At 67.0% G+C, this 22,506-nt stretch overlaps 12 protein-coding genes across 12 annotated transcripts; 6 read left to right on the forward strand and 6 right to left on the reverse strand.

Moving 5' to 3' along the window:
* Positions 1–346: 346 nt before the first annotated feature.
* On the reverse strand, positions 347–2,201 carry MICPUCDRAFT_66562 (uncharacterized protein). The gene is made up of 4 exons (XM_003064499.1): positions 2,119–2,201; positions 1,587–1,719; positions 1,125–1,397; positions 347–908 (listed from the first exon to the last, which is right to left on the reverse strand). Exons 1-4 carry the CDS (start codon positions 2,166–2,168, stop codon positions 549–551), a joined length of 816 nt encoding a protein of 271 aa, XP_003064545.1. The 5' UTR covers positions 2,169–2,201; the 3' UTR covers positions 347–548.
* A 359-nt stretch (positions 2,202–2,560) lies between these two features.
* On the forward strand, positions 2,561–3,549 carry MICPUCDRAFT_66563 (uncharacterized protein). The gene is made up of 2 exons (XM_003064337.1): positions 2,561–2,793; positions 3,021–3,549. The coding sequence occupies exon 2, from the start codon at positions 3,199–3,201 to the stop codon at positions 3,451–3,453; it is 255 nt and encodes an 84-aa protein (XP_003064383.1). The 5' UTR covers positions 2,561–2,793; positions 3,021–3,198; the 3' UTR covers positions 3,454–3,549.
* On the reverse strand, positions 3,521–9,073 carry MICPUCDRAFT_49218 (divalent Anion:Na+ symporter family; the record flags this gene model as incomplete). The annotated part of the gene is made up of 6 exons (XM_003064500.1): positions 3,521–4,275; positions 4,505–4,562; positions 5,107–6,547; positions 7,440–8,087; positions 8,308–8,501; positions 8,777–9,073. The coding sequence occupies 6 exons, from the start codon at positions 9,071–9,073 to the stop codon at positions 3,566–3,568; spliced, it is 3,348 nt and encodes a 1,115-aa protein (XP_003064546.1). The 3' UTR covers positions 3,521–3,565.
* Positions 9,074–10,126: 1,053 nt separating this feature from the next.
* MICPUCDRAFT_23467 (uncharacterized protein) lies at positions 10,127–10,531 on the forward strand (the record flags this gene model as incomplete). The annotated part of the gene is made up of 1 exon (XM_003064338.1): positions 10,127–10,531. A coding segment is annotated over one exon (405 nt), but the record flags the coding sequence as incomplete, so codon positions are not given.
* Positions 10,532–10,538: 7 nt separating this feature from the next.
* MICPUCDRAFT_43470 (uncharacterized protein) lies at positions 10,539–12,299 on the reverse strand (the record flags this gene model as incomplete). Its single annotated transcript, XM_003064501.1, has 1 exon — positions 10,539–12,299. One exon carries the CDS (start codon positions 12,297–12,299, stop codon positions 10,539–10,541), a length of 1,761 nt encoding a protein of 586 aa, XP_003064547.1.
* Positions 12,300–12,476: 177 nt separating this feature from the next.
* Positions 12,477–13,668, forward strand: MICPUCDRAFT_54348 (uncharacterized protein; the record flags this gene model as incomplete). The annotated part of the gene is made up of 2 exons (XM_003064339.1): positions 12,477–13,059; positions 13,208–13,668. 2 exons carry the CDS (start codon positions 12,477–12,479, stop codon positions 13,666–13,668), a joined length of 1,044 nt encoding a protein of 347 aa, XP_003064385.1.
* Positions 13,669–13,758: 90 nt separating this feature from the next.
* Positions 13,759–14,862, reverse strand: MICPUCDRAFT_66568 (uncharacterized protein; the record flags this gene model as incomplete). Its single annotated transcript, XM_003064502.1, has 1 exon — positions 13,759–14,862. One exon carries the CDS (start codon positions 14,860–14,862, stop codon positions 13,759–13,761), a length of 1,104 nt encoding a protein of 367 aa, XP_003064548.1.
* MICPUCDRAFT_54350 (uncharacterized protein) lies at positions 14,862–15,884 on the reverse strand (the record flags this gene model as incomplete). Its single annotated transcript, XM_003064503.1, has 2 exons — positions 14,862–15,441; positions 15,610–15,884. The coding sequence occupies 2 exons, from the start codon at positions 15,882–15,884 to the stop codon at positions 14,862–14,864; spliced, it is 855 nt and encodes a 284-aa protein (XP_003064549.1).
* Positions 15,885–16,078: 194 nt separating this feature from the next.
* Positions 16,079–17,873, forward strand: MICPUCDRAFT_43472 (uncharacterized protein; the record flags this gene model as incomplete). Its single annotated transcript, XM_003064340.1, has 3 exons — positions 16,079–16,604; positions 17,100–17,506; positions 17,736–17,873. 3 exons carry the CDS (start codon positions 16,079–16,081, stop codon positions 17,871–17,873), a joined length of 1,071 nt encoding a protein of 356 aa, XP_003064386.1.
* Positions 17,874–18,499: 626 nt separating this feature from the next.
* MICPUCDRAFT_54352 (uncharacterized protein) lies at positions 18,500–19,039 on the forward strand (the record flags this gene model as incomplete). Its single annotated transcript, XM_003064341.1, has 1 exon — positions 18,500–19,039. One exon carries the CDS (start codon positions 18,500–18,502, stop codon positions 19,037–19,039), a length of 540 nt encoding a protein of 179 aa, XP_003064387.1.
* Positions 19,040–20,725: 1,686 nt separating this feature from the next.
* Positions 20,726–20,992, forward strand: MICPUCDRAFT_54353 (uncharacterized protein; the record flags this gene model as incomplete). The annotated part of the gene is made up of 1 exon (XM_003064342.1): positions 20,726–20,992. One exon carries the CDS (start codon positions 20,726–20,728, stop codon positions 20,990–20,992), a length of 267 nt encoding a protein of 88 aa, XP_003064388.1.
* A 170-nt stretch (positions 20,993–21,162) lies between these two features.
* On the reverse strand, positions 21,163–22,389 carry MICPUCDRAFT_30355 (uncharacterized protein). Its single transcript, XM_003064504.1, has 2 exons — positions 22,119–22,389; positions 21,163–21,636 (listed from the first exon to the last, which is right to left on the reverse strand). The coding sequence occupies exons 1-2, from the start codon at positions 22,350–22,352 to the stop codon at positions 21,253–21,255; spliced, it is 618 nt and encodes a 205-aa protein (XP_003064550.1). The 5' UTR covers positions 22,353–22,389; the 3' UTR covers positions 21,163–21,252.
* Between the last annotated feature and the right edge of the window lie 117 nt (positions 22,390–22,506).

Raw genomic sequence — 22,506 nt, forward strand, 5'->3', positions numbered from 1 at the left:
ATCGATCCAATCGGGGGCCCGCGCGCGCGCGTTCCCCCTCGCGCGAGGTCGCCCCTTCGCCGTTCGCGCTCGCGGCGACCGCTCGCTCGCCTCGCGCGCGTGGTGCCGCACTCGCCTCCGCGCGGCGCGCAACGAGCGCGGACGCGCGCGACGACGAGCGGAAGAGGCCGAGAATCCGTCGGCGCCGGCAGCGCGCGCTTTCCGCGGCTGGGTTTTATCGTGAGCGTGATCTCGCTGACGAACACTGATCTCTACGCACGTGGTGTCGAACGACGGGAGGGTGAGTCTCTTCGCGACAAACGCCAGTCGTCCTCGAAGTACAAATCAAATCGCGCGCGTCGCGTCACGCTTCCCCTCGACCGCCATCGTCCCCGTCCCACCGCGGGAGCGCGCTCGACGCGCCCGCGCCCGCTCTCCCGCTCTATCGATCCCTCGCCCCGCCCCCGCCGCCGCCGCCGCCGCCGCAAATCTAAAATCATCCAAACCAAAAAAAGTCATCCCCTCCTCAGCCTCCTCCTCCTCCTCCTCCAACCTCTTACCCCGTCTCGTCAGTACGACTCCGAGTTCTTGTTCTCGATATCGCGCCGGGTGAGGTGGTACGTCAGCGCGTTCGTCACGAGCTCGATCATGCTCTTGTTCAGCGCGCCGCCCTGGTACGTCACGTAGACGATGTCGTACGCCTTGGGACCGATCGTGTCGATCTCCGCCGAGATGACGTTGAGAGATAGATCCTTCAACGTCGCGACGATGTCGACGAGGAGCCCCGGTCGGTCGGTCGTCGTGATGATCAGCTTGCTCTGCCGCGCCCCCGACGTGTTATCGACGACGACGGACGTCTTCACCGCGGGCGCGACGCGCGCGCCGAGCGGGTTCGCGTCCGCGTCGCGGTCGCCCGGCATCTCGATGTGCTGGTCGACGAGGGTCGAGGGTAGAGTTGAAAGGGCGGAGTTGAAAGGCGTCAGAAGCGGAGTTGAAAGGCGTAATATTCGCGGTGCGTCGGGGTCGAAAGCGAGGGGTGGCGCGCGGAGAGAAACGCAACGCGCGCCGGGAGAGAAAGTCCTTAAGGGATGAAGTTCACAACGCGAACGCCGTCGTATGGGGACCAGTGTGGTAACAGAACGCGCCTGCCCCTCGACGAGGTAATCCGCCGCCTCCGGGTGATACTGCAGCATGTTGTTGATGATCGTCATGCGGATGAGCTCCAGGGTCTTGCTCTTCGTGATCTTCTCGCTCGTCCGCGCGTCCGTGATGTAAAACTTGTTCACGCCGCTCTCCGTCGTGTCGCTCACCTCGGCGCGGACGATGTTGAGGCCGAGCGATTTGAGCGACGCGGCGGTGTCGAGGAGCTGTCCGAGGACGTCTCCGAACGCGACGGTGACGACGGTCGCGAGGGGGTCCTGCGGGTGGTTTTGGGGGGGGGAGGGGGTTTAGGGTTTAGGGTTTAGAGGGTTTGGACTCGCGCGGGGTTCGGTGCGGCGGCGGGCGCAGACTGAGAGACCGCGCCGCCGCCTCATTGATGTGATTTTTTTCCAGCCGGCGAGATTTCGTTCCAAACCGAACGAACGTGGTCTCGCGGGAGGACGCGCCTCGGTGTTGTTGATGATGACCGCGGGGAGACCTTCTTTGAAGAAGTTCTCCTCCTTCTTCGCGCCCTCCTCCGTCGCCGTCGCGCGGAGCTGGCGGGCCGCGAAAGCGCGTCTCGTCTTCGCCGGCGCGGATCTGCGGGGGAGGCGTGGATAGAGGCGACCGCGCCGCGACGCTCATCAGAAAAAGGCAGGGTTTTGGAAAAGAAAAGTGTCGTTGTATGCGACGGGAGAGAGGCGGACGATTTCGCTTTTGGGGGAGAGAAATATCAACGCGCGCGCGCGCCCCTCGACGCGCCGCGGCCGCCTCCGCGCCGTCGCGACGTCGACGGAGACTCCTGGGGGCGCGCTCGAGGGCGCGGCGCGAGAGGCGCGGCGCGGCCGCCGCCGTCGCGCGCGGAGCGACGCGACGAGCGAGACGACCGACGACGACGCGAGAATAAAAGCGACGGTCGTCGCGAGGGAGGGGGCGCGCGCGCGCCGAGCCGAGAGACGACGCGCGACCGGGGACGGATCGGATCGGCGGAGGACGCACCCGCGCGAAAGGCGCGTCGCGACGGACGCGAGTGAGGCAACGGCGGACATCACGACGAAGCGGGTGTTGATGCGCTCCGACGCGGGCGGTAGGTTCTGCCTCGATCGAACGCTGCGCTGCTGCTGCGTATCGTCTCGTCGCGCGCGTCTACTACTCGCGTACTACTCGCGTACTACGTACGAAACGATGCTTCTGACTGTTTGCTCGTGCCGTATCGCCACCAAATCTCCGGTCGCGCCCGCGAAATCAGTGCGTTTGCGCATACGCGCGCGTCCGAGTGCTGAGTCACAAAAAAAATCCAGCTCGCGCGCAAATCCCAAAAAAATCGGGAATTTTACGGTTAAAATTCTGGCAGCGCTTTTAGTCAGGACAACACGTATCGTACTACGAAATTGCTATGGAAAGCTGAATAAAAGGTGCCAGCGCATCATCCCATCACCCATTCCACCGGACCCCGTCCGTCGCCTCAAAAGCGACGGCTCTCCATCGCGCTCTCTTCCGCGCCGCTTAACCTTAACAAACTCTCTCACGTCGACGTCATGACCGTCGGCTCGATGCTCGCGAGGAACCACAACGTCCTCGCCAAGGCGTGCCTCGGCGGAGGCTTCGCGTACGGGTTCGCGTACACGAACACGCACGGCTCGTCGCCGCTGAAAGACGCGGCGGTCACCGCGGGTGCGCGCGATCGATTTCCTCCCTCGCGCGTTTCGAACGGATCAGTCAGACGCGCGCGTCGCGAACGACGCGCCCGGGGACGCGCGCGTCGTTCGCGACGCGCGCGATACGCCGTTCCCGGAGCTGTCCTTCGGCGGTGTAATTGTTGCTTTTTCCTTCCCGTATTTTTTTTCCCCGCGGAAAGAGACGCTGACGCGGCGATTCCTCCTCCCCCTCCCGCGCGCCAGGCCTCGAGGACGCGAACCAGCAGACGACGTTCACGATCCGCACGTCGCACGCGGATCCGTAGACGCGATCCGCGGCTCTCTTGTACCAAAACTATAGCACTAGGGGGGGGGGTAGGTTCGCGCCCCGACCGACGGGCGAGAGACGCCGGCTTCCAGGGTCGTTGCTTTTTACCTCATCATGGCGTGTGCCAGCTGGAGGCTAACTGGACCGGCGGCGGCGGCGGAGCGAACGAACGAACGAACCGTCCCGCGAGAGCGTGAGCGGTCGACGCGCGGCGAATACCGCGCGCGTCGACGGCACGACCGCGGACGCGAACGACGACGCGAACGGACGAGGCGACGCGGGACCCAGTGGACGGGGGGGGGGCCGGGCGTCGACGACGCGCACCAAAAATTCATCATTCATTCATCATCACGTGTTTCGAAGAATTGACGACTAGTCTGTACCAAACGCAGAAGGAACGAACGAACGAGAAAGAAAGACGTGTACCAACACACATGTTGTAACATTACGTCAGTACATCACGTCAAACGAACACTCTGCGCTACCGCGTCGCGTCGTTCGCCTCCGCCGTCGGAGGAGGAGGTTCGCCTTCTTCTTCTTCGTTTTCCCAGCCATCTTCGCCTTCGCCTTCGCCGCCTCCGTCGCGTCGTTTCTTCAACTTCGCGACCGCGCCTCGCGCGAACCGCGCGACGGCGTCGACGCCCTCCCCGCAGTAGTTCCTCTCCCGCGTCATCACCGCGCACACGAACGCGAACGACCCGGAGAGCGTCAGCCAGCACGTCCACCACCATTCCTCCCCCAACGCAAGCACCGTCACGCTCACGATCAACTGCGCGACTTGCATCGGCGATCCGAACCGAAGAAAGTCCGCGAAGACGTACCCGCCCGGGCCGTACACCATGAGGTTCGTCTGGTACCCGAACGGCGACATGAAACTCGCGCTCGCGGCGAGCATGACGCAGAACGCGATCTTCAAAAGCGACTCGCCCTGCATCTCGGCGGCTTCCGCGGCGATCGGAAACATCAACGCCGCCGCCGCGTTGTTCGTGACGACGTTGCTGATGAGAAACGTCGCGAGGTACACCGCGACGAGGAGGCCGACGTAGCCGGTCCCGGACGCGGTCGCCGCGTCCACGAGCTTGTTCGCCACCGCGCTCGCGACGCCGCTGTTTTGAAGCGCTTTGCTGATCCCGAACGCGGCGGCGATGGTGACGATGACGTCCCACTTGATGGCGTCTCGCGCTTCTTGCTCTGCGGGGCGTTTGATTGGTAGGCGACGCGGCGGGAGGTGATGTGATTGGTTAGTAATTTGATGACCCGTGTGGATGTTGTGGCATTGGACGACAGAGAGCGACGGAGAGAAACGAACGCCGGGGGGAGAGAAAGTCCGTCAGCCCGTCCTCGAGGAACGGCGTTCATCACCGCGCCGACGCGGTCGCGGCACGGGAACCGGCGCGTGAGTAATGAAAACGACACGTACCCGACAGCGCGCCGACGCACATCATGATCCCCGCGGCGAACAGCGCGGCGACGATCAGCTCGGTGAGCCCCGCGGTGTACGAGATGATCATCGCCACCGCGATGAAGAGCACCGGCACGAGCAGCCGCAAGCGCGGCGGCGCGGAGTCTTCGAGCACGGACACGAGCGCGAACCCGCTGCCGCCGTGCGACGCCTCTCGGTGAAAATCCGGCCCCGCGTCGAGGAGGAGGACGTCTCCGGGATGTAACACGACGTCGCCGATTCTCGCGTGCACGCGCACGCCCTCGCGGTGAACGGCCAACACGACGGCGTTATACCGCGTGCGGAATTTGATGTCGCGGATGGACTTGCCGACGAGCGGGCCCGTCTTCGCGACGACGGCTTGGATGAGCCGGCGTTCTTGCTCGTTGGCGTTCATCTTAGGGTCGTTCCGTACAAGCGAACGTCGGGGTGGAGTTGAAAGGCGTCAGTTGGAGTTGAAAGGCGTCGCGGGCGGGGATTGAAAGCGGGGGATGAGCGGAGAGAATCGCCGGGCAAAGTCCTTAAGGATCGGCGTTCACCACGCCAACGCGGTCGTATGGGAACCAGTGTATAGAACGCACCTTCGACACCTGGTCGCTCGAGTACGGCGCCAGGCCCGGGACTTTCCGGATCATCGCGATGTTCTTCGCGTTACCCGCGTACCACAGGACGTCGTCCGCGCGCAGGGCGTCGTCGGTCGGGTCCACGACGTCGACGCGGTCGACGCTTCCGGGGCCGGACGCCGGCGGGAGCGACGGCGGCGTTAGCGGCGGCGAAAGTGTTTTCGCGGCGGAGGACGACGACGACGACGAGGACTGGGCGGGCGGCTCCACCGTCGCCGCGGTCGCCGCCTCGCCCTTCGGCGCGTCGCCATCCTCGCGCTTCCGCTCGATTGACACCAAGAACAGCCCGGGAAGCGACCGCAACCCGGCGCCGTCCGCGGTCTTCCCGATGAAGTTCTTCGCGCCCGGCTTGACCCTGACGGCGATGAGAAACTCGTTGCCGTCGCCGCCGCCGCCGCCGCCGTCCGCGATGACTTCCAGGTCCCTGTGCGCGACGCGCACGCGCCGCGCGCGAAGCGTCGCCGGGTCGCGCGCGGCGGGCACGCCGTCGGGGATCTCGAGCGCGACGTCGTCCGCGGACGCGGCGTCGGCGGGCCGCGAGCGGATGGACATCCCCGCGGTCGACGGCTTCGCGCCGGCGCCAGAGCCGAGCGGCGTCGGCGTCGGCGTCGGCGTCGGCGTCGCCGTCGCGGCAGAATTCGAATTCGAGATCCCGGACGTCGTCTGCGGCGCGTAGTAGTTTTCTCCCGGGTTCCTCCTCCTGCTCTGGAACGACATCCCCGCGAGCGCGCCGTTGGGGTTCGCGCGCGCGGAATCCGCGGGCGTCTCGCCCTTCGCGACCAGGTCGTTCGCGCTCCCCGCCGGGGTACCGCCGCCGCCGCCGCTCGACAGCTTCGCGCTCGAGCTCCCGACGCGCTTGAACGGCGACGACAGCCTTCCCCCCGCGCCACCGCCTCCGCTCGCCGCCGCCGGCGCGACGTCCTCGCCCCCGGAGTCGTACTCGCCCGTCGTGGACAGATCCTTCGGCGCCGGCTCCAAAAGCGGCGAGTCCTCGCGCACCTGAAGCACGAGCGCGTCGCCCGCCGCGAGCCGCGTCGTCCCGAGCTTCCCCTCCGGCGACCGCCCCCCGCGCTGCATCGCGACGATCGCGGCGTTGTACGCGCTTCGGAAGTTCACCTCCGCGGGCGTCGATCCGACGAGCCGCGAGCTCTCGCGCACGCGGACGCGAAGGACGATCGACCCCTTCTTCTTCACCGCCTCCACGCCCGTCTCCGGCGCCAACAACGCGTCGATCACGAGCGCGATCTCCTCTCTCGTCGTCTCCTCGAGCACCGTCTGCAGGCGCCATATCGACACGCTTCGGTTCGCCACCGCGGAAGCCTCGCAGTGCAGCAGCTGCACTCTCAAGCGGTTCAGCGCCTGCGAGATGTCGTGAAGCAACCCCGGGCGATCCGTCGCGCTGAGGGCCGTTCCATACGAAAATAGTGCATTCACCGGTCAGTTGAAAGGGACCCGCGCGATCAAGTGTTGAAACCGAGCGATGGGTGAAAAACGTTTGTACAGTAGAACGCACCTGATGCCCAGCACCATCCGCCCCGCGTGGCTCGCGTCGTTCGGATCCGCCTCCGGGTCCGCCTCGACGGTCACCTTCGGCGGGCCGAGCGCTTTCTCCGCGGCGGAGGACGCCGCCTCGCGCTTGCGCAGCTCGCGCTCGAGATCGCGGCGGCGCTCGGACTCGGTCTTCTCCGCGTCGGCGCGGTAAATTTTCAGCGCGCGGCGTTCGCCGCGATCCACCGCGAACGACGCGTAATCCCGCGCGTGGTGGTGGTGGTGGTGCGCGCCCGCACCCCCGCGCGAGGCGTCGAGGGAGCCGCGGCGGCGGCGCTCTGCGCGGTCGATCGACCGTCGCGCGGTGAACTCGCCGTCGAGCTCCTCCGCGTCGTCGTCGCCGTCGGTGTACCGACCGCCGCCGGGCGAGACGCCGCCGCTCAGGGTGGCGCTCGCGCGTCTCCGTCTCTCGTCGCGGGGTATGGGCTTGTCGTCGCCCTCGCCGCCGCTCGTCGTCTCCCCCGCGCTCGTCCCGCTCGCGGTGCTCCCTCCCGCGCCGCCGCCGGCGCGAGTCCTTCCTCTTCCTCCTCCTCTCGTGGACTTCGTCTTCGCGCCGCCGCCGCCGCCCTTCTTGCCCCAGATGGACTGCGAGCGCGCGAGCATCTGAGGGCCATACAAAGCGACGTCGGGGTGGAGTTGAAAGGCGTCAGTCGGAGTTGAAAGGCGTCGAAGGCGGGGATTGAAACCGTGGTGTGGGCGGAGAGATGCGCCGGGGTTAAAAGTCCTCAAAGAACGGCGTTCACCACGCGAACGCGGTCGTATGGGAACCGGTGTGAGGAGAACGCGCCTGCATCTCGAGGAGCTCGCTCTTCTCAGGCACCGCCGCGGGGACGCCGCCGACGCCGCCGCGGTCGACGCCGCGGTCGGACGGCGCTCCCGGGGCCGTCGCCGTCTCCGGGGACGACGACGTCGTCGGCGCGATCTCGTCCTCGTCGCCGTCGGTATCGTCGCCGCCGCCGTCCACCTCCACCACCTCGTCGTCGTCGTCGTCGTCGTCGTCGTCGCTGTCGTGCTCCGACGTCATCGCCATGAGCCCGTACTCCGCGCAGACCCGCCCCAAGCTCTCCACCAACCCGGTGAAGTAGAGCACGTCCCCTTGCGCGAGGACGAACTCCGGCCCGACCGCGCGCATCAGCGTCTCGTCGCGCTTCACGGACACGAGGTACAGCCCGGGCAAGCCGCGCAAGCCGCTCCCGGCGACGGTGCGTCCGACGGCGGCGCTCCACGCCTGCAGCCGCGCGCCGACGATGAGGTCCTCGCCGCGGCCGCCGGCTGCGCCGCCTTTACCCCCGGCGCCGCCCCCCGCGCCGCCCGCACCGCCGCCACTCCGCCGCGCCGCCGCGCCGCCCGGAAGCAACCTCCGAGACGCGAGCAGGACGTAGCACATCCCGCTGAGGGTCGAGGGGGGTCCACGCGAGCGAACGTCGGGGTGGAGTTGAATGGCGTCAGAAGCGGAGTTGAAAGGCGTCGAGGGTGGGGATTGAAAGCGAGGGATGGGAGGAGAGAGACGACGGCAAAAGTCCTTAAGGATCGGCGTTCACCACGCCGACGCGGTCGTATGGGGACCAGTGTGATAAGAGAACGCGCCTCAGCGCCACGGGGACGCCGTACAGACCCAAGTCGAACAGCCCCATCTTATACGTCCGCGTCGACGTCCCGTCCGCGCCCTTCCACTCGTTGAGCATCCCGAGCACGACGAGATTCGTGCTCGTGCCGATGAGCGTGCACGTGCCTCCGAGGATGGACGCGAACGACAGCGGCATCATGACCTGCTCCTTCGGGAGTCGAATGTTTTCCGCCCACCGCTGAACGATTGGAATCATCACCGCGACGACGGGCGTGTTGTTGAGAAACGCGGACACGACCGCGATGGGGACCATGAGCCTGAGGGTAATTGTCCATACGAAGCGATGATTGTCGGCGTGGAGTTCAAAGGCGTCAGGGGTGGAGTCGAAAGGCAACGCGGGCGGGGATTGAACGCAAGGGGTGGGCGGAGAGACGCGCCGGGAGAGAAAGTCCTTAAGGATCGGCGTTCACAACGCGAACGCGGTCGTACGGCGACCAGTGTGAAAAGGAGAACGCGCCTGAGCTGCGCGCCCGCGATCGTGCGCGGGCGCCCCAGCAGCTTGCCCATGTACCAGTCCAGCCCGCCCGTGGCGCTGATGCCCGCGGCGACGACGAAGAGCACGGCGACGGTGAGGAGCCCTTCGTTCGCGAATCCGCTCAGCCCCTCCGCGACGCTCACGACGTTCGAGACCATGAGCACCGCGAGCGCGCCCATCATGACGTGGTCGGGCGCGACGACGTCCCACAGGAGGCATCCGAACGCGACGAAGACGACGCAGACGGTGAACCATCCCTCCCAGACCTCGCCCATCGCGACGACGACGACGACCGCGTGAAAAGAAAAACACGCGGCTCGCGCGCGGCGAGATTACGACGCGAGCGGCGGCGGCGGACGCGGCGCGCGCGTCGCCGGCGGACGGCGCGGCTCTCCGCCCGGAGCGCACGCGCTCTCTCTCTTTCTCTCTCTCCGCCGCGATGCGAACGCGCCCGCGGGGAAGTCTGGTCTAGCGTCTCCGCGCGCGCGCGAGTGCGCCGCGGCGCGACGGGTGCCGTCGTGCTCTCGGTGTCTCGGACCGAACCTAAACCCCGAGAGCGAGATCTCAGCCGTGTCCGCCAGGCATTGCCACAAAAAACGTTCATCGGTAAGTTGAAAGGGGATGCGATCAAATGTTGAAACTACAGGGTGGGTGAAAAACGTCACTATCGATCACAGTGATTGGCAAGAGTTGATGGTTTTTCGAAAAGAAGGGGCGGCGAAGACCTCCCCGGCCACAACCACAACCACCCCGCCCTCGCCGCACGCTCGCACCGCCCGATCGAGAGCGCGATGGGGAACGCATGTACGCATCCTCGTATCGATCCTTCCGAGCGCGAACCGCCGCGCGGCGACGACAGCGCACCGAGCGTCGGCGTCGTCGCAGCGCGCGTCGGCGAACTCGAAAAACTGCTCAAAGCCACGAGGTCGGAGCTCGACGCCGCGAAAGCGACGATCGCGGCGCACGCGGAGACGCAGACGCCCCCGACGTTCGATGCGAACGAGCAGCTCGCGAGCGTCGTCTTATCGCACGTGAGTGACGTCCGAACGCGCGTCGCCCTCGCGCAGGTGAACACGGCGTGGAGGAAGGCTTCAAAGTTCGCGTCTTCGCTGCCGGCCTCGCTCGACTTCACGGGGTGTCCGGTCAAGTTGAACGAGGATAATACGTGGAACACGACGTGCGACTACGTCCTTGGGATCGAAGGCGTGCTTGATCTGCCCGAGACGCGCTTTCACGGCCTTCTCGCACAGGCGGGGGATGACTTGTCCAATCGGACTAGCCAGTGCTACCTCGGTTTTTTCTACAACCGCGCGAAGCGTTACGACAAGGCGCTCGAGTGGTTCATGAAGGCAGCGCGTCAGGGCGAAAAGTGTTCTAAGTATAACATTGGAATGTACTACAGAAACGGCCACGGCGTGGAGCGAAACATCGACACGGCGCTGAAATGGTTCACAAAGTCGGCCAAGAAGGGTTTCGCCACAGCACAAAACCAGGCCGGCGTCATCCTCTACGGCAAGGGACGACACGAAGAGGCGGTCAAGTGGTACAAAAAAGCGGCCGCTCAAGGCGAGATGTACGGCCAACACAACCTCGGGGCCTGCTACGAGAAAGGTAAAGGCATGAAGAAGGACATCCCCGAGGCGCTCAAATTGTACGGGAAGGCTGCGGAGCAGGGCTACACTGAGGCAGCGAAAAACATCATTCGTTTGGGGAAAGCGATGCAAGTTGACTAGAGACTGTCTAATACGACGACCCTCCCCACGCCGCCGCCGGCATCCCCGCGAGGTCTTCGTCGCTCGATATCCCCTCCGGCGTCGTCCCGCCGCACGCGAGCACTTGCGACAGCAACATCCCCGCGGTATGGACGTCACCGGCGAGGTACGCCGCGCACGCGCCGTTGTAACACACGCCGAGCCGCTCGGAGCTTTTGACGCCCTCGTCGCCGCCGCCGCCGCCGCCGCCGTCGGCCGCGGCCATCTCTAACACCCTCCTGTAACACCCCCACGCGTCCGCGAACCGCGCCGCCGCGGCGCCGTCGTCCCCGCACGCCTTCGCGATCCTCCCGAGCTCGAGGTGCGCCTCTCCCGCGCCGGTCAGCGCGTCGCGGTCGGACGACGACAAAGCCGCTGCGGCGCCGAAGCCGCCGCCGCGAGCGTCCAACGCCATCAGTAACGGCCCCTCCGCGTGCGTTCTTCGTTCGCGTATCGTGGGGCCCGCCACCACAACGCCGCCGCCGGCGTTCCCAGGTAATACCCCCGTGTGCCGAATGAGTTCCGCGCGGCTCTGGTACGTCTCCCCGAGGGTGTTACACACCGCGATCGCCCCGGGGGTAAACGACGCCGACGTCCGAAGTTTCTCCTCCGCGGCGGCGAGGACGCCGTGCGCTGCGGTCGCGAGCTCGACACACAACGTCGGTAACGCCCCGCCTACATCCGTTACTTTCTTCGCTACCCGCATCGCCCCCGCCGCGAGACTGTCCGCGCGGGAGAGCAGACCGCATCCCCAGTCGTGAAGCAGCCCGCCGAGATCGTCCCCAGCGGCGGCGTCGGCGAGCGACGTCGCGTCCTCGAACGCGGCAGACGCCGACGCGAAGACGTCGTCGATTCGCTTCCTCGCGACCGTCTCGTCTCGAAGGAGAACATCGATCGTCGAGTTCGAGGACGCGTCGCGCGCGTCTTCGATCGCCGCGCGCGCCTCGCCGAGCTTAACGCGCGCGTCCGCGAGGTTCCAGCACGCCTCGAGCACCTCGCCCGGATCGCCGCCGCCGCCGCCAGCTGTACCGCCGCCGGCTGCGCCCGCGTCCCTCTCCAACTCCAGCGCGCGCTCGTACGCGGCGCACGCGCGCGCGAGGATCTCCGCGCCGCTCGGGTCATCCGCGGCGAGGAGGTCGCCCCACGCCGCGAGCGCGCACGCGAGCCCGTTCACGGCGACGACCATCGTCTCTCTCGCGTCCTTCGCGTCATCGGTCGCCGCATCCGTCGCGTCGCGCTCGGTCGCCGCGCACAGCTGTGCGAACGTCTCCGTCGACCGCTCGTACGCCGCCGCCGCGATGACCGCCGCCTCGCTCTCCGCGCGTCGCAGCTCCGGCGAGAGCGCGCCGCGGCGCGACGCGAGCGCGCGCGCGGACGCGGACGCGCGGAGCGTCTCCGCGAGCGCGAGGCGCGCGTCTCGCGCGCGCTTCTTCCGATGACCCGAGATCTCTCGGTCGGCGTCGGCGTCGGCGTCGGCGCGCGCGACGTCCTCCTCGAGGACGCGCGCGACGCGCTCGAACGCGTCGCACGCGGTCGCGGCGTACGCCGCGCCGTCCTTGCTCAGCCTCTTCTCCGTCGCGTCCTTCGTCCTGAGCGCGTCCGCGACCGCGGCGGACGGCGCGACGCCGGCGTCGGGATGATGATGATGACGCGTCGTCGTCGTCCGCGTCGTCGGTCCGCCGCGGCGTCCGCCGCCTCTCTCGCCGCCGCGGTCGCCGCCGCGGAGGTGCGGCGGGACGTAGCCGCCCATCGCGTCCTCGAGAGGCGGTCGGTGCCGCCGCGCGCGGGCAGGCCGGCGGCGCCCGCGGGAGTGATGGCGCGCGTTCGTGGATCTGACATGCATGCGTCTTCAGGGAGACGTTGATGAACTGACGAGGTCCAACGCTCGCTTCGTCAGACGACGCGACGCGCGCGAGGTGGGGACGCCATGCGGTCGCGCGACGGGAAGGGGCGGCGCCGCCGCCTCTTCTCCGCGCGCCTCCTCCTCCCCGCGCTCGCGCTCGCGTGCGCGACGCTCCTCGCGTCGTCGTCCGCGCGCGGCGGCGCGTCCGCGTCGCGCGTCGCGAACGATCGACGAGCGATGATAAATCTCCCCCCCGCGGCCTCACGACGCCGCGCGCGACGACTCCTCGCGTCTTCGGTCCCGAGCGACGGCGTCGCCGCGGCGACGCTCGCGGAGCTCCGCGCGCACCTCGAGTCGAGCGCGTCGTCGCTGAAGATCTACCTCACGTCGGATATCCTCCTGGACGACCGCGAGCTGCCGTCCGTCGCGGGGAACACGACGCGGATAATCGTCGGCCGCTGCGGCGACGACGGCACCGCGAAGTGCACGCTGGACGGCGCGGGGGCGTCGCGGCACGTCTCCGTCAACACGCGCGCGTCGCTGACGCTAGAGAACTTGGTTTTGACGCGAGGCGCGGCGGGACAATCGTCGCCGTGGGCGGACGGCGGGGCGGTGTTCGTTTGGGGGACGCTCGTCGCGAGCGACTGCTCGTTCGTCTCCAACGTTGGTGCGTTCTCCTCACACTGGTTCCCATACGACCGCGTTCGCGTGGTGAACGCCGATCCTTAAGGACTTTTGCCGGCGTGTCTCTCCGCCCACCTCTCGCTCACAATCCCCGCCCTCGACGCCTTTCAACTCCAACTGACACCTTTCAGCCTCCGTCGACGGCCCGAGCGGCGGCGGCGCCGTCGCGGTGGAGTACGGCGACGCGCTCTTCACGAACTGCGCGTTCACGAGCAACGTCGCGTCCGGGGACGGCGGCGCGATCAAGATGAGCGGCGTCGCGGAGGTGCGCGAGTGCGAGTTTAGTGACAACGTCGCGGGCGGATTGGGAACGATCTACGCCGACGCGGGTTCGGCCGTCGTGAGAGACTCCACGTTCAGCGGGAACGTCGTGGGACGATCCGAGGAGTACGCGGACGTGTACGTCGGCATCAACGGCGCGGCGTACGTCACGCCGTACGTCACGGACGACATGGACGACAGCTACGGCGACCTGAGCGCGTCGACGCGGTACCTCGCCGGCGGAGACGGGAGCGTCTCGAGAGCCGGGTTCGTTCTAGTATCACACTGGTCCCCATACGACCGCGTTCGCGTGGTGAACGCCGATCCTTAAGGACTTTACTTCCCGTCGTCGCTCTCCGCCCAGGGTCCCTCGGTTTCAACGCCCGCCCTCGACGCCTTTCAACTCCGCTTCTGACGCCTTTCAACTCCACCCCGACGTTCGTTGCTTTGGATGGACTCTCGACCAAGGTTCCTTCCGCCGCCGCCGGGGACGATCGACCCCTCCACGATATCGCCGCCGCCGCCGCCCGCGCCGTGGCCGCCGCCCGGGACGGAGACGCAGCTGATGGGAATGGAGGAGGTGTCGGAGAGGGCGAAGGACGGCGCGGTGAGGAACGCGGCGGCGACGGGCGGCGCGTTGATGGGCGCGGCGTTTTTGTATTGGCTGTGCGTTGGGAGGAGGAGGGTGGAGAAGACGACGTATAAGAAGCTGAAAACGGACGACGTTCAGGCGTTTTCGTTTTTTGGAGGCGGCGGCAACAAGGGCGGCGACAAGGGCGACGACGTCGAGATGGGGGGCGACGCGGCGTCGAAAGAGCACGGCGGCGTTCCGTCGCGCGAGATGTTCCGACGGAAAGACGACGTCGCCGGGTCGTCGCCGGCGCCCGCGAAGAAGCAGCCGCTCGCGTCCGAGTTCACGACGAAGCACCTCGCGACGCGCGCGCGGACGAGCGGGAGCAGCGGCGGCGGCTCGTCGCGGGACGACGACGCGAACGACCTGACGGGCGCGTTCGACGGCGCGGCGGACGGCGGCGGCGGCGGCGGCGGGTGGAAGGATAACGCGTTGTTCGAACGCGACGACCGCGGCGACGGCGGCGCGGGAGGGTTCGTGTTCGGTTCCCCCGAAGCCCCGCCCGCGTTCGCGAACGTCCAGGGCGGGTACGGACACGTCGACGTCGACGCGTCCGCGGCGGTTCGCGTCGCGCGAATCGCCGCGGAGGACCCGCGCGGGACGACGGCGAACGGCGGCGGCGGCGGCGGCGAGTCGTCGTCGGAGGAGGACGAGCCCGACCGCGACGACGGGATTCACGCGGTGGGGGGCTCCAAGCCACCGCCGCGGCTCCGACGCGGCGGCGTGAACGCGGTCAGGGCGGCGATCAGGGCGTCGAGGGACGGCGCGGGGCGCGGGAAAGGTCCCCCGGCGAAGTCGTTCGGAGGTTGGACCGGGTAGGCGTAGCCGAGTACCAAGGTTATTAAGACTTTGTCGCTCGCGGTACCGTAGGTCTAGCAGCGCTATGCATCTCATCACTTCGCGTCTCTCGCGCCGCCGCCGCCGCCGCCGCCGTCGTCGTTCGTCGGCTTCATCTTTCGCTCGTCCGCGGACCCGACGCCGACGGTGTCCACCTCCTCCTTCGCCGCCGACTTCGCGGACTTCGCCGAATTCGCCTTTCCGTCGACGTCGACGACCTCCCCCGCGCGCTTCACCAGCAGCGTCGCCCACGTCCCGTGCCGCATGAGGTGCTCGCTCACGCTCCCGAACCCGGCGATGTGCAGCGCCGCGCGGTGGATGCTCCCGAACCCGCGGCTGCCGACGACCACGATGTCCGCGGCTCTGCTCGCGCAATACCGAGACAACGTCTCGCGGAGAGGCGCGTTGCCGCAGTCCTCGGACGCGAGGACGTCCGAGAAGACGCCCGCGACGCCGACGAGACGCGCGTCCTCCGCCGCGCGCGTCGTCGCCTTCTCGCACCGCTCGCGGTCGATCTTCTCCGCGGCGAGTCGAAGCTCGCGCTGATCCTGCGCGCGGCGGTGAAGGGCGGTCGCGTCAACGAAACGCAGAGTCGTCCAGAACGCCGAGAGAACGCTCTCTCTTCTCAGGGTCGTTCTTACAAGCGAATGGCGGGGTGGAGTTCAAATGCGTCAGTTGGCGTTGAAAGGCGTCGAGGGGGAATGAAAGCGAGGGGTGGGCGGAGAGACACGCCGGGTAAAGTCCTTAAGGATCGGCGTTCACAACGCGAACGCGGTCGTATGGGGACCAGTGTATAGAACGCACCTCACCTGGTCCACGGTCCCCTCGAGCGCTGTGAGACCGCTCGGGTCCATCGCGCGCGCGCCGCGCGGCGCCCTCTTGTACGCGCACGCGAACGCGCACGTATCGTTCGCGCGCGCGACGTTGTCGAGCCCGAACCGCACGGCGTCTTCACTTTCACTCGACCCGTCCACGGCAAAGACGAGCACGCGGCCGGGCCCCGCGCCCGGGGGGACCCGCCGGCGTCGACCGATGGCGAACGGGTTCAGCGCAGCCTTGACCGCGTCCCAGCCTTGCATCGACGTACGGAGGAGGAGTTGAGGGGGGGGGTGGGGGACGTCGCCGGCGCGGCGGCGGCGAGACTGTCGTGGCTTTGTCGTTCGCGTCGAGGAAAACTTCTCATCAACGTGGTTCGGACACGCGGGCCACGCCACGTCGGACAAGCAGCCACCTCAGCGCGCTACTCCCGCGCGCGCGCGCGACGCCGGCGGCCATGGCGCTGGCTCGCGTCAACGCGCTGTTCGTGGATCGCATCGAGCGCTTGGGTCTCGTGCGCGTCTCGCGGACGCCCTCGAGCGACGGCGACGCCGCCGCGTCGCCGTCGCCGTCCGGATCGCGACGATCCGACGCGCCGTGCGCGTCGAATGATGAGAGCGGTGCCGACGACGGAGACTACCTCGAGATTAACTTCGCGCCCACGCCGCCGTGGACGCTCTGGAACCTCGCGCAGACGACGTGGGGGTTCCTCCTCGCGCATTACATCTTCTACGGCTTCGTCGCCTCCGCGCTCGCGTGCGCGTTCATCGAGTTGACCGCGGTGAAGGCGGCGCTCGCGGTCGGGCTCGTGCTCTACCAAAAATCGTTCTGGGACGGTTCGGAGCTGCGCTCGGGGCGGCCGTGGCACGCGTTTCGCGCGCACCCGGTGTGGAACCTGACGCAGAGCTACTTCCCGGCGAGGTTGATACGCACGAGGGCGCTGGACGCGAGCGAGAAATACGTCTTCGGGTGGCACCCGCACGGTGCGTCCCGTCCGTCGTCGTCTCGCGATCCGATCCACGATCCGATCCCATCCGACGCCGACTGATTCACTGGTCCCCATACGACCGCGTCGGCGCGGTGAACGCCGTTCCTTAAGGACTCACGTCAGCCTCATCACGTCTCATTCATCGTGCCTCTCCGTCCTTCCCCTCCCTTCCCACGCCGCCCGCCGAATACAGGCATCTTGATCCTATCGCGGATCATGATCTACGGCGGCGTGTGGGAGCTCCTCTTCCCCGGCGTCCCGTTCCGCGTGCTCGCGGCGAGCCCGATGTTCAAAGGCGCGTTCTATCTCACACTGGTCCCCATACGACCGCGTCGGCGTGGTGAACGCCGTTCCTTAAGGACTTTTCCCGGCGCATCTCTCCGCCCGCGCGCCCCTCGGTCTCGATCCCGACGCGTCGCGACACGTCAGCTTCGTGAACGCGGCCCGCGCTGACGTGTCGCGCCCTCATTTGCCCTCGTTCATCATGCAGTCCCCGGGTGTCGAGAGATCTGCCTTTGGATGGGCGCCGTGGACGCGGGGCGAACGACCGCGTCGCGCGTCCTCGACGACGACTGCAGCGTCGCGGTGTACCCGGGAGGGAGCCGAGAGATCTTCAGCACGGACCCGAACAGCTCGGAGACGAAGGTGTACCTGAGCAAGCGGAGAGGGTTCGTCAAGCTCGCCATCGCGCACGGCGCGGCGTTGGTGCCCGTGTTCGTCTTCGGCGAGAAGCGGTGTTACCGGCGCCTGAACGTCCCGGCGCCGCTGCGGGACTGGCTGCTGCGGACGTGGAAGATACCACTGATCGTGTTCTGGGGGCGGTGGTTCACGTGGTACCCGTACGCGGCGAGGCAGACGGTGGTGTTCGGCGCGCCCATCGACACGAAGAAGCACAAGGTGGGTCTGTTTCTTTTCGCACTGGTTCCCATACGACCGCGTTGGCGTGGTGAACGCCGTTCCTTAAGGACTTTTGCCGTCGTCTCTCCCCGCCCACCCCTCGCTTTCAATCTCCGACCCTATGACGCCTTTCAACTCCACCTGACGCCTTTCGACTCCGACTGACGCGCCTCCGAACTCCGCCCCGACGTCGCGTCGCATGGGAAAATACCCACCCTCTCTCGCGCAGCCGCCGGCGGGCGAGGACCCGAGCGAGGCGCGCGTGGACGAGGTGCACGCGGAGTACGTGGAGGCGGTGCGCGCGCTGTTCCAGGCGCACAAGCGCGACGCCGGGTACGGGGAGGAGGAGACGCTGACGGTGATTTGAGGGGCGGCGCGAGGGGCGCGAGAGGCGCGGAGTCGGTCGCGCCGGTACGTGTAGTAAAACTTTTATTAGTTGCTCAGCAGAGGTTGATGAAGCTCTCAAGGCGCACCGACCGCGCGCTCGCCGAGAAACCGAGTTAGTTCGATGAATCGGCGGCGGCCGCAGTCCCCTTCCGCGCGACGCGGACCCGACGGGTTTCGTCGCCGCGTCTCGATCGGATCGGATCGTCCGCGATGCACGCGCCGCGATGATCGCGACGCGACCGCGACGCCGCGCGCGTCGCCGATCCGCGACCCCCGCCCGATCGTGAGGTGCGCTCGCGCTGCCGCCGCCGTGGAATCGAACGAATCGATCGCGGCCGAATGAATCTCGCCTCCGTCCGTCCGTCTGAGACGCGCGCGCAATGGCTTCTTCTTCTTCTCGCGCGGAGTGACGACACCGATTGCCGCCCCAGTCTTACTAAACGCCTCGTTGGTTTTTCTGCTGATTGCAACATTATTTCTGTTCTCCGACCGCGCGTACCCGAGAAGAAGACGCCCGCGCGCGCGTTCGCGCCCCGATCCCATTCTCTCGCACCGCCGGCGTCGTCGCTCTTCTCGCCTGCTCGCCCCCGCGACCCGCCGTCTGCGATGAGGAAAGAACCGCTATTAACCCAGCTCGCTTCGAGCCCTCGGGCGCTGAAGAGAACTTGTTCCATCTCACAATCGCCTGAGCAGACGGCGTCTCCCGCCCGCCGCGCGTCCTCGCTCGTCCCGTCCCGCGTCGCGTCCGTCGCGGCAAACCTAACGCTACACAATGCAACTCACGCGCTCCGTTCGCTCTTTTTTCTCTCCGCGTCCGCAGGCAGGCGCTCGCTCCTCCGAAGAGCAGCCGGGAATCGTCGTTCCGTCTCGCGACGACCGACCGACCGACCGAACGTCGACGACGTCGACGACGTGCGGCGCACGCCGCCGCGGCACGCCGTGAGGTTCGCACCGCGCCCCCCCCGCGCGTCCGTCGCCGTTCCGTTCCGCCCGGTCGGTTCGCGCGCGGCTCTTCGAACGAACGAACGAACCGACGACGGCGACGCCGCTCGCGAGGAAATGAGGACACTCTTTCCCCAATCGATCGACGCTGAGACTAACAAGGCCACCTCCACGCCGGAGGATAAACTTGCCAGTTTTAACTGATCCTCGCGAGCGCCGTTCCGTTCCGTTTCGTTCGTTTGGACGACGCCGCGCCGGTTGCGTTTGTTTGTTTTTCGCGCTCGCGCTTTTATGGTTTTTTTTCTCGCGAGGCTCGGCCTTCGTTTGGACATGACGACATACTTGGTCCGTGTTTTGTATTCGCCCTGGCGCGGTGCCGATACATCAAGTTTTCGGGACTAGACATCCTGACACCGATCCATTCATCGAAGCGCTTCGCCCGTCGAGTCGAGTCGAGTCGAGTCGTCTCGTTTGTTTTTTTTTCGACGCGGCTCGCCCCGCCGCGGCGCTTCTTCTAGTTGGGCGCCGAACTCGTCCGTGTTCGCTCGCCCCGTTCCCTAGAAGCGAAAGCTAAGTCTTAGTCGGACTTCGAAAACCCGACGAGGGCGAACGCGACGTCTCGCTATCGCGCGCGCCTACGCTCACGGCGTATCGCGACGATTTGACGGCGCACACTTCCTTCCGAAAGCGTTCGATTCGATTCGATTCGATTCTCACGACGCCGACGCTCTCTTCTCTCCCCCTCGCGCGCAGGGCTCGACGCCGGTGCGCCCCGGGAACGACCGCCGACCTCGACCGACCCGACCCGACCCGACCGTCGACCCCGGGCTGTTACATCAGGCAGCTGCGCGTGGATTCCCGTTCCATAACGCGGCGTTCTTCGGCCCGCAGAACGAGCGCGCTTATTTTGGTCGCCCGCGAGACGCTTGCTTACTACTCGCGCCTCGATGCGGATCGGCTTGGAAACGGCGCGGAGAGTCCGCCGTCGTTCGTTTCCGTTTGATCATTTAGGGTTTCGTTTCGATCGCTGTGACGACAACACTCGAGGCTGTTTGTTAGTAGGCTGAGCCTGTGCGCATACTCAACCACAAAACGACTTCTTCTTCCACCGAGCGATCGATCGACGGACGCGGTTTGGGTTTGGCTTTGAACGACTCGATTTTTCCGCCCGCGCCGGCTGCGCGCGCGCCCGCCGCTTCGAAGCCGAGGATGAAACCTTCGATAGGTGTAAACGCAAGACGCGCCCGAGGAAGCCGTGTCATCACGGGTGAACCTATCCTCACGGCGCGTTGACATTCGCTGTCTGGCTTGGCACGAAACGTGCGGCGACGCGCCGCGGTCTAGAGGCTTTGAAGTCGACGGGTGGGCGGGCACACGCGGTGCCAGCTGGCGGCTCGGGTCGTTCGGTTCAGTCAGTCGTCCGCGTCCGCGTCCGCGTCGGTCAGCTCCCCCCTCCCCCCCTCGCGCGCGCGCTCACGTCTCCCCCTCGTTCCCGCAGGACGAACGGCCGAGGCCATCTCCGCCGCTGCGCGACGACGACCGCCGCGGAGGCGCGCGAAGTGACGAAAATCTCATTCTGTTTCACGACGGTCTTCCGATCCGCCCCCGGGCGCTGACATGACGACTCGAATGATGCTAGTACTCTGATCGTTTCTTCCGCGGCGGTAGGCGCCGTCGTCGCGAGCGCGGCGAGAGAGAGAGAGAGAGAGAGAGAATCGTAGCGTTCGTTCATAGCGTAGACGTTGTGACCCGCGGAGGGCTCTCTCTCTCCCGTTCCTCTTCCTCCGTCGCGTCGTCACACAGTGAGATTTTCAGTCTCAAGAGCCCGCCTCTTCGAGAAATCTATCATTTCTTCGCGCGCGTCGACGTCACACCGCGCGACGCGCGAGCATGACGCGCCTGGACGCCCTCCCGCCGTCGCACTGGGCGAAGAAGCGCGCGACGGGGAACTACGTCATCGCGGGCTCGTTGCTGTGCTTCGCCGGCGGCGTGTACGCGTACACCATGAACGCGGTGCAGAGCAAGGACGACATCGACGTCGCCATCGCGCGGCGCGAGGGCGGGAAGGGCGACGAGGGCGGGAAGGGCGGAGGAGGCGGACGGGGCGGCGGGTCGATGTGGTCGAACGCGAACAAGAAGGCGAAGGGGGGGAAGTGAGGAGCGAGGAGAATCGAATCGAATCGCGCGGGGAGGGAGAAGAGACGCGAGACGGTCGAGGAGAGATCTATCTCGTGCAGTGGTGATGAGAGCAGAGATCGGACGCGCGAGCTCGCGAAGAAAGACACGTAGACTAAATACATAGGAGCGCGGCGCGAGACGCGAGGATGAAGTAAACAATCATTTATTCGCCGTCGTATTAAACAATCATTCGCGCCGGGCCCCTAAGGGACCCCCTCCGGGTGGCAAAAGCAAAGAATCTAGCGCTCCTTCATCTTGAGCGTGATGTTGCACGTGCGCTTGCGAATCGGAAACGGCCGCCCCTGCGCGCGCGGGTGAAACCGCTTCATCGTCCCCGCGCCGTCCGCGTACGTCTCGCTGACGTACAGCTTCGCCTTGTTCATCCCCAGGTTATTCTTCGCGTTCGACGCCGCGCTGAACAGCGCGTTCAACACCGGCTCGCACGCGCGGTACGGCATGAACTCGAGCATGATGAGGCACTCCTCGTACGATTTCCCGCGGATGACGTCCAGGACGCGTCTGACCTTGTAGGGCGACATGTGGACGCCGTTGAGGTAGCAGACCGCCTCGCTCTCGTCGCCGGACGCGTCGTTCGTCGCCTCGGGCGCCGCTTCCGTGGGCGGCTGGTTTGTTTTGTGGGTTGGGGGATGAGCGGTGGGGGGGGAGGGGGAGGGGTCAGCGGGGGGTTCGCTGAGAGGCGCGAGGACGAGGACGACGACGATGATGATGATGATGGATAAATGGCCCTCCCCGCGAGGACGTGTCTTCGCGACGAAAGACGCGACGCGATTTTCGGGCGCGACGACGCGCGGGCGGCGGCGGCACCGCACCGCCCGCGCGCGCCCGACCCCGGGCGAAGGGCGCTCGCGCGTCGCGGCGCGCGTCGGAGACGCGCGCGCGAGGATGCGCGGCGGCGACGCCCCCGCGCGTCCTCCACGCCGCGATTTCCGGGGTCTTTTCGCCGTGTCGATAAGACCCTAGGTTTTGACGAGCGAGAATCGACGCCGCGCGCGACGCCGCGCGCCGGACGCGACGAGCGCGCGACGGACGCGACGAGCGCGCGCGCGGCGCGAGTCGACGGCTGGCTCTCGAGAAGGACGCGCACCTCGCTGATAGCCTGCGCGACGACGTTGAACCCCCCCCGCTGCGCATCGCGCGGCGCGCGGCATCGAGACGCGCCGAGCGCGAGCGCGCGACGCGACGACGCATCCCCGAACGCGACGGACGCCCTCGCCGGGACGCGCGCGGCGGACGCGACGCACGCGCGCTTCGTCGCCGGCGCGGCGTTCGCCGACGCCGCACCCACCGTGAGAACGTTCGCGCGAGATAAGGCGCTCATTTCGACTGTCGCGTCGCGTGCCGGCGGCAGACGACGTGCGGCGGAATGGCCGACGACGACGCGCGTGGAACGCCGTCACCACGCGAGTTTGGTCTCTCAGCGCTTTTTCTAAAGCGTCGGGAACCTCATCCGTTCGCGTTCGTGACTGCTGCTC

This window comes from Micromonas pusilla (assembly GCF_000151265.4).
Source record: "Micromonas pusilla CCMP1545 genomic scaffold MICPUCscaffold_17, whole genome shotgun sequence".
In the NCBI taxonomy this organism is placed as follows: Eukaryota; Viridiplantae; Chlorophyta; class Mamiellophyceae; order Mamiellales; family Mamiellaceae; genus Micromonas; species Micromonas pusilla.

Bases quoted from the DNA above. Each gene is read 5' to 3' on its own strand.
- MICPUCDRAFT_66563 (XM_003064337.1), top strand. From the start codon at position 3,199: ATGGCGTGTGCCAGCTGGAGGCTAACTGGACCGGCGGCGGCGGCGGAG.
- MICPUCDRAFT_66562 (XM_003064499.1), bottom strand. From the start codon at position 2,168: ATGTCCGCCGTTGCCTCACTCGCGTCCGTCGCGACGCGCCTTTCGCGC. The intron at 1,720-2,118 runs GTGCGTCCTCCG...CCTCCCCCGCAG, and splicing joins GCGACGCGCCTTTCGCGCGG to ATCCGCGCCGGCGAAGACGA. The intron at 1,398-1,586 runs GCGCGTCCTCCC...AACCACCCGCAG, and splicing joins TCATCATCAACAACACCGAG to GACCCCCTCGCGACCGTCGT.
- MICPUCDRAFT_30355 (XM_003064504.1), bottom strand. From the start codon at position 22,352: ATGAGCGCCTTATCTCGCGCGAACGTTCTCACGGTGGGTGCGGCGTCG. The intron at 21,637-22,118 runs GTGCGCGTCCTT...AAAACAAACCAG, and splicing joins TCGCGCAGGCTATCAGCGAG to CCGCCCACGGAAGCGGCGCC.